We start from the raw sequence: 8,174 nt of genomic DNA on the forward strand, positions 1-8,174 counted from the left end.
GGAAGGCTCATTCTAAGGCTCATTATGGTAACTTACATAAAAATATTTACAAACCTGATTCCAAAAAAGTTGGGACACAGTACAAATTGTGAGTAAAAAAAGTAATGGAATATTGAAAAATTTCATAAACTTATATTTTATTCACAATAGAATATAGATAACATATCAAATGTTGAAAGTGAGACATTTTGAAATGTCATGCCAAATATTGGCTCATTTTGGATTTCATGAGAGCTACACATTCCAAAAAAGTTGGGACAGGTAGCAATAAGAGGCTGAACAAGTTAAATGTACATATAAGAAACAGCTGGAGGACCAATTTGCAACTTATTAGGTAAATTGGCAACATGGTTGGGTATAAAAAGAGCCTCTCAGAGTGGCAGTGTCTCTCAGAAGTCAAGATGGGCAGAGGATCACCAATTCCCCCAATGCTGCAGTGAAAAATAGTGGAGCAATATTAGAAAGGAGTTTCTCAGAGAAAAATTGCAAAGAGTTTGAAGTAATCATCATCTACAGTGCATAATATCATCCAAAGATTCACAAAATCTGGAACAATCTCTGTGCGTAATGGTCAAGGCCGGAAAACCATACTGGATGCCTGTGATCTTTAGGCCCTTAGATGGCACTGCATCACACACAGGAATGCTATGGTAATGGAAATCACAACATGGGCTCAGGAATACTTCCAGAAAACATTGTCGGATAAAACTCTATATTTCAAAAAAGAAGCCATATCTAAACATGATCCAGAAGCACAGGCATTTTCTCTGGGCCAAGGCTCATTTAAAATGGACTGTAGCAAAGTGGAAAACTGTACTGTGGTTAGACGAATCAAAATTTGAAGTTCTTTTTGTAAAACTGGAACATCATCGGGACTAAAGAGGACAAGGACAACCCAAGCTGTTATCAGCGCTCAGTTCAGAAGCCTGCATCTCTGATGGTATGGAAATGGCCAGCTTTCAGTCCAGATCTTTCACCCATAGAAATCATTTGGTGCATCATAAAGAGGAACATGCGAAAAAGAAAACCTAAGACAGTTGAGCATCTAGAAGCCTGTATTAGACAAGAATGGGTCAACATTCCTATTCCCAAACTTGAGCAACTTGTCTCCTCAGTCCCCAGATGTTTGCAGACTGTTATAAAAAGAAGAGGGGATGCCACACAGTGGTAAACATGGCCTTGTCCCAACTTTTTTGAAATTTGTTGATGCCATTAAATTTAAAATTAACTTATTTTTCCCTTAAAATGATACACATTTTCTCAGTTTAAACATTTGATATGTCCTCTTGAATTCTGAATAAAATGTTGAAATTTGAAAGTTCCACATCATTGCATTCTGTTTTTATTCACAATTTGTACAGTGTCGCAACTTTTTTGGATGAGAAGTGTCTCAAGAAACTGAACACAATGATGCACCAGTCCGAAGGAAAACAAACCAGAGGACTTAAATCCATTAGCTTACAGCCTTTATCTTTCATAAAATATGTCAATCAATAAGTGTGCCTTCTTGATTTCCTTCCTTTGAAGTGCCCTTTTAGGGGTTTACCAGAGTACATGCATTCTGTTTGTCAAGTGAATGAGACGCCTGAGAGAAATGTTTGTGGTGCAAACAATTTCGCTTACACGCTTGTTTGTAAGCTCTGACAATGTTTAAATGTGCTGTCCTTTCCAAAATTTGCGACCTCCATTGCTGTTTTGATATCGGTAGATCTAGCTGAATGAAATCATGAAAGGATGTGGCTTGCGTGTGCACTTAAAACAGTTTACCTCTGCTTTGACGTGTCAGCCACACGATCTGTGTCAGCCTAAGCATGTTTCATGACGCATTATATGCACATCACCAATTTATATAGCAAATGCTCAAGTAGCACCAGATTTGCTGCTACTATAAGCATTTTTAAACAACACACTTTCATGGAAACTTGTTATAAATATTGGTGGCAAATTCGTATGACTTTTCATACAATCTGCATATGCCCAAATGTGGATTGTAAGTTTTATGCTTACTTTGTTTGTCCCCCTACATATTGTATGTTTTTGTATGACTTAAATTTCTTATGTGTATATATATTTGTCTTCTCGGCATACCTTAGAAAAAAAAAAAAATAAGGGAGTGATGACGATGACCAATCAGAAAACTTATTGGCTGCTCTCAGACAATTGTGTGTTTTTAGAGTGTGTCTAGGAAACCTATTTGGAAACAATTCATTTTCCATTTTTGTGGTAGTAGTGATCCTCCTTATGTAATTAATGCGTTCTATTGTGTAAAACGTAATAGCTTCCTCATGCCTCTGAGGCTTTAGCGTTATATTAATCAGAGATGGTATTTCATATTTTTCATCATTTTTCTCTTAAAAATGTTGGTGTAGCCTAAGATGTTTTAATAATGGTAAACATCTGGGAAAGTACCTTAAAGATTATGGGTTCAGCTGATGAGTGAACTATGATTTATCATCATAGAGTTCATGAGAAAGGCCCCAAAGTTGGTCTGAGGGAATTGTTGTGGTAAGTGTACTGTAAATGCATTTGCTACATGACCACAGTTCATGTTTGAAATGAGTGTAAAATATTACATATAACACTTTAGAATAGGTAACACTTGTTAACTACTAACGATGACATTTCTCTCAATAAATTCTTAATTGGCTGCTTATTAATAGTTAATAAGGTAGTTGTTAGGTTTAGGTATTGGGTAAGATTAGGGATATAGAATAAGGTCAACTAGAATAAGGCATCAATATGTTCTTAATTAGCACTAATACATGGCTAATAATCTAGTAATATGCATGCTAATAAGCAACTAATAGGTGTTACCTATTCTAAAGTGTTACCTAAATTACAATAAATTTTATGTGATGTTAAACCTTCAGTTTGTTTCCACCATATATGGTAAGGCAACTCACAGTTAACCAATTAATAGTGAGTAAATAATATCTTCAAATACTTCATATTGTAACACTGACTGCTTATATATCAGATTTTTCACTATCAAAGTAAAAAAACACATATATGTAAGCAGTCAGTGTTACAAAAAATAAAATAAAAAATCAATTGTCACATGACACAAACACACACACACACACACACATGTCTGGTCAGCTATCCTTGTGTGGACTCTCCATAGGTGTAATGGTTTTTATACTGTACAGACTGTATTTTCTATCGCCCTACACCAACCCTACCCTTAAACCTAACCCTCACAGGAAACTTTCTGCATTTTTAGATTTTCAAGAAACTTCATTCTGTGTCATTTATTAGCTTGTTTACCCGTGGGGACCTCAATTTAGGTCCCCACCGTGACACAAGTCCCCATGAGTCTGTGTGTATTCAGGTTTAAGTCCCCACCAGAATAGAAAAACAAGTACACTCTCTCTCTCTCTCTCTCTCTCTCTCTCACACACACACACACACACACACACACATATATATATATATATATATATATATATACAACCCTTACTGGACTAATTTTAGACAATAATGAAGTTGAAGAAAAAATAATTTGGGGTAATTTTGGTACAATTGGAACACATATCATGAGCAGTTCTTTCTAATAGTCACAGAAGAGTCATAAAAACACAAAGTATTTTTCAATATTCTGCTTAGTTTGGTTAACAGTAAAAGACAATGGAAGTAAATTACACAGAATTTCTAAAGAGCACCTGACCGGCCATAAAAACCTGCAATATTCTCAGAGGAAATGAAATTTTTTCCAAGCCAGCATTAAAAAAAAAAAATAGACAGTACGTGTGTGGTGTGATTATTTTTGTCCTAGCTGAGGGGTACTGAGCGGTACGTCAACTTCCCTTTGTCTGTGATATTTGAAAAGAGTACGTTGACTACCACACTGTTTGTGTAAATAGGGAAGTGGTGACAGTAAGTCAGGCGTAAGCATGTGATGTTACCCCATCCCCTCCCCCCTCAAACTTTCGGTCATGAAACAGAAAGCATGCTGAAGGGGATATCCAGTGTAGATTTCTTATAACTACATCTGTGTAATAAAATTCATAGTACGTCTGGCAAAATAAATCGTTTTAATTTTAAAGAAAAGTCCCTAAAACTTTTCACTGAACCTTTGCTTACAGTGGCCCAAAAACTATTTGAGCACCAGTAATCATCACATAATATATATCTACATCTATATAAATGCAAACACACACACACACATACAGTATATAGTACACAAGACAAAATAATATAGTTGAACTTATAAAAATGACCCTGTTCAAAAGTTTAAATACATCTTAGAAATAAAAGTGCTTTAAAAGGTTCTTCACAGCAATGCCATGGAAGAACCATTTTTTTTTGGTTCCACAAATAACCATTCAATCAAATGTTCTTTAAAGAACCATCTTTTTCTTTACCTTTTTATAATCTGAAGAAACGTTTTTCATCACAAAGAACCTTTTGTGAAACAGAAAGGTCCTTCAAATGTTAACTGTTCTTTATGGAACCATTTAGACAAAAGGTTCTTCTGTGGCATCGTGAAGCACCGTTATTTTTAAGAGTGTATGCTTGATTCTTAATACTGTGTTGTTATCTGGAAGATCCACATAATTATAATTACTTTTTTTCATGAGGCCCTTGTTTGTCCTGAGCAGTTCTTCAGAAAAATCCTTCAGCTGCCACAAATTCTTTGGTTTTCCAGTATCTTATCTTTTGTGTATTTGAACCTTTCCAGACCGTATAATAGCCATCTTTTCACACTGAGGACAACCGAGGGACTCACATGTAACTACTACAAAAGGTTCAAAGAATCACGGATTCCCCAAAAGGAAAAAGGGGTGAAAACTTTTCAAATATGAAGATTAGGGTAAATGAAACTTATTTTGTCTTTTTGATAACATGTAAGTATCGTCTGTAGCCTCTGAAGGGTAGTACTATATACTAAATATATAAATGATATTTAGGCAAAATAATAAAAATGTACACATCTTAATTCTGTTCAAAAGTTTACACCCCTGGCTTTTAATGCATCGTTTTCCTTCTTGAGCCTTTTGTAATATGAGTCGCTCAGCTGTCCTCAGTGGGAAAAGATGGATCTCAAACTCATTCAGTCATTTTTGAAAGGGTTCAAATGCACAAAAAAAACATATTACTACCATATTGTATGTTTATTTGTAATTATAAAGGATATGTACCTTAATCCTACTCCAAACCTAAACCTAACACAATAACTTACTAACTATTAATAAGCAATAATTCCTAAATTGTCAGGTAGTTCAATAGTTTTTTCTTCTGCTTAATGTAACATCGATCATTTTAAAATTTTGTCCAGAAGGCCTCTGCCTTTTCTTTAAACAACAACAACAACAACAACAACAACAACAAATTACTTTCCTTTTGCATTTTTATTTATTAAGTTATTAAATGCCTCTTTAAAATTAACATCCAGCCAACCTTGATTTTTTGCAGTGAGCAGAATATCAATTGTCATTCAAACATCATTTCAAACTTAACATACAGAATTTCGTTAAATAGTTTTGCTGCAGAAGTGTTCCTTCCTTTAAAAGAAATGTCACTTGGCTCGATAAGTTCTTTATCTAATGCAGTGACAGTCGCACCTTTAATCTTGGCTTCCAAATGCATCTTTAGGCCTCCCCAAATTTAAAACAACAACAACACAAAGAAATGACTTCCTCTTTGCAGTTGTGTTCGTTAAGTTATTAAACGGCAAATATATTTTGTCATTCAGAAATCAGTGGTAATTTGATGCATCCATGGAACACAAGCCACACGCTTTTACTCGCTGACCTCCTGAAAAACTGAAATTGCTAGGCGTGTAACTGTGAGAATATCGCATAGGTTCCCCACAGGACACAAAAACGGGTGCATTTTTACATGGCATGTTTACAGATCATTTCATGTCACACAAAATAGTTGTTGCTCATTTTAAGTTAATATTAAAGACTTAGTTTTTAAAATGTCATTAGTATTATTCCCAAAGCATCTCATGCTAATCAGATTTCACATGCTTCAAAGTAATATAGTTAAATAAGGTCCATATGTTCCTGTGGTTGCAGCACATTTTCAGTGGTTCATCACAGGTGAGCTGTACAGAAAGCTCATCAGTCTTTGTGTATCCCACAGCCACGCAGAACAGTCAGACAGTGTAATACAGTACATATCAACAATAGCTTATTCAAGCTTTTATGTGGATCTCAATGTCCGGTGCAACCCGAGTCCAGGCCTGCATCTCAACAAAGCCTGATTGCTCCACGGCCATCTTGCCCATTGCACCAACAGTCCCACAGATACGTTTGGAGTCTTAAAGTCCCTCATTTAAGGATGTTCTCAGACCTGAATCCTATGTGAGACTGATTCCAGAAGCGATCTGTATATGTCCGAGCGAAGAAACCTGGGATAGGAATCCCTCTCCATAAGACCGTAGACAATCCTCTGAGCTTCATCGAAACACACTCTAGTGGGAGCTTGGACGTTCTGCTTGATAAGATCTCTGGTGACATGGTCGATGTTTATCTGAGGAGAGATCGATGGAGTAGCAGTGAGAATCATATTGACGTTGATCGATTACAAAACCACCTGGAGAGCTTCAGTTCACGCTGTTCTTACCTCTTTGGGAGCTTCCGCCTGGATGTAATGCTCAAATATCTTCTTGGCCCTTGAGCACAGTCTGGACGAACTTCTGATTTTTTTGAAGTCTTCGCAAACCAGCCAAAATTCGATGTTCTCATCGCTGAACTCAGATTTGAGGAAGGTGTGGAATGTTGCCATGCCGTCTATAAGAACAAACCGCAGGGTTAATCTGTTGCTCAATGTGACTGCATGCAAGAGGTACCAGACCTCAATGAGTGTTTGGACAGCTCAATTACACAGAAAACGGAATTGCATCGCAATGGATACAAATATCAATTGGTAGCTACAAAGAAATTTGCTTTTCTCAGAAAACGTACTTTTCTATGAGCCCTACTGTAAGTGTTCTTTATAATGAATAAAAATCTTCGCTTGATTACCATTGTGTATGAAACGTGCTATATAAATGAACTTGCCTTGCCTAAAGGATTAGTTGATGAATTGAAAGTGAAAAAACGGCATTTATTGTAACAAATGTCTTGACTGCCGCTTTTAATCAATTTAATGCACCCTAAATAAATTTTTTTATTTTATTTATTGTTCGCCACAAGTTATTGTTATTTACGTTTTTATGTGTGGCTTATGTCCAAATAGCTTTTTTTTTCAAACAGCTGCTTTTCTCCTTTGTTTTGCATACATATACCACCAGTTCAGGTCAGTGTAGGAACAGTGTAGGCTTTGTCTGCGCCCTGACCTACTGTATATAATGTCAACTCAAACCACAATGGAAAAGCAGTGGTTGTGCATGCTGTGATAGCATGTATTTATAAATACAAAATGAACACAGGTATTTATGAATAATGTCAAGCGTATTAGAGTATTTCTTATTAATAAATAATTATCTCATGTGTATCCCACTTACATTTGGATCTAAGGAGGTTTTCCAGTGACTGGGACCACAGGAGGGACTCATTAGGGTTCAGTCTGTTTAAAAACGAACAAACAAAAAACATAATGAGTGGAGGTTCAAATGCAATCCTAACACAATAGTGACTGAAAGAAAACCTAAAATGAAAGTAACTTACTTGTCTGTCAACGGGCGACAAAACCGCCACTTGGCTAGTTTCCTGAGGAGGGAACATTTTTGGTCTCGGTTACATTTGAATGATAAGAGCAGCAGTTCTATGATATGTACTGTTTTTCACCCACACTCACATTTTAAAAGTAATTCCAACAATAACCAACACTTACATGGGATTGACTGGTTTATCGTCCTTGTTCATGTTCTTTATTTCTGTTGTAGATGACAGTATGGTTGGCATCTTAAAATCTTTTCTGGTGCTGATATGTGTCGGCGTGCTGCTGTGCTTCAGTTATTTCGGTTAGTATGAGCGGGCTGTTCTCACAAACCTTATATACCGCCTTGTCTTGGCGTCATCAGTTTTTAACCACAATGAAAGAGGAAGTTTTTGGGGTGACGCTGACTAGCTTAGACAGGCGTAATAATGTTTCTGTCTATGAAAACCGGCTTCAGCAGGGCTGTGTAAATGCAGAGATGCAAATCAGACTGGAAAGTTCACGGACAGATAAGCAAATGTAGACTTTTGCATGATATCTCTTATATTCAAGCTCTGGATGTG

At 36.3% G+C, this 8,174-nt stretch overlaps 1 protein-coding gene across 1 annotated transcript; it reads right to left on the reverse strand.

The window, feature by feature from the left end:
* Nucleotides 1-5,332: 5,332 nt before the first annotated feature.
* LOC128025595 (regulator of G-protein signaling 21) lies at nt 5,333-7,951 on the reverse strand. The gene is made up of 5 exons (XM_052612081.1): nt 7,786-7,951; nt 7,620-7,661; nt 7,457-7,518; nt 6,574-6,740; nt 5,333-6,480 (listed from the first exon to the last, which is right to left on the reverse strand). The coding sequence occupies exons 1-5, from the start codon at nt 7,854-7,856 to the stop codon at nt 6,295-6,297; spliced, it is 528 nt and encodes a 175-aa protein (XP_052468041.1). The 5' UTR covers nt 7,857-7,951; the 3' UTR covers nt 5,333-6,294.
* Between the last annotated feature and the right edge of the window lie 223 nt (nt 7,952-8,174).

Source organism: Carassius gibelio, chromosome A2 (genome assembly GCF_023724105.1).
Source record: "Carassius gibelio isolate Cgi1373 ecotype wild population from Czech Republic chromosome A2, carGib1.2-hapl.c, whole genome shotgun sequence".
Classification (NCBI taxonomy): Eukaryota; Metazoa; Chordata; class Actinopteri; order Cypriniformes; family Cyprinidae; genus Carassius; species Carassius gibelio.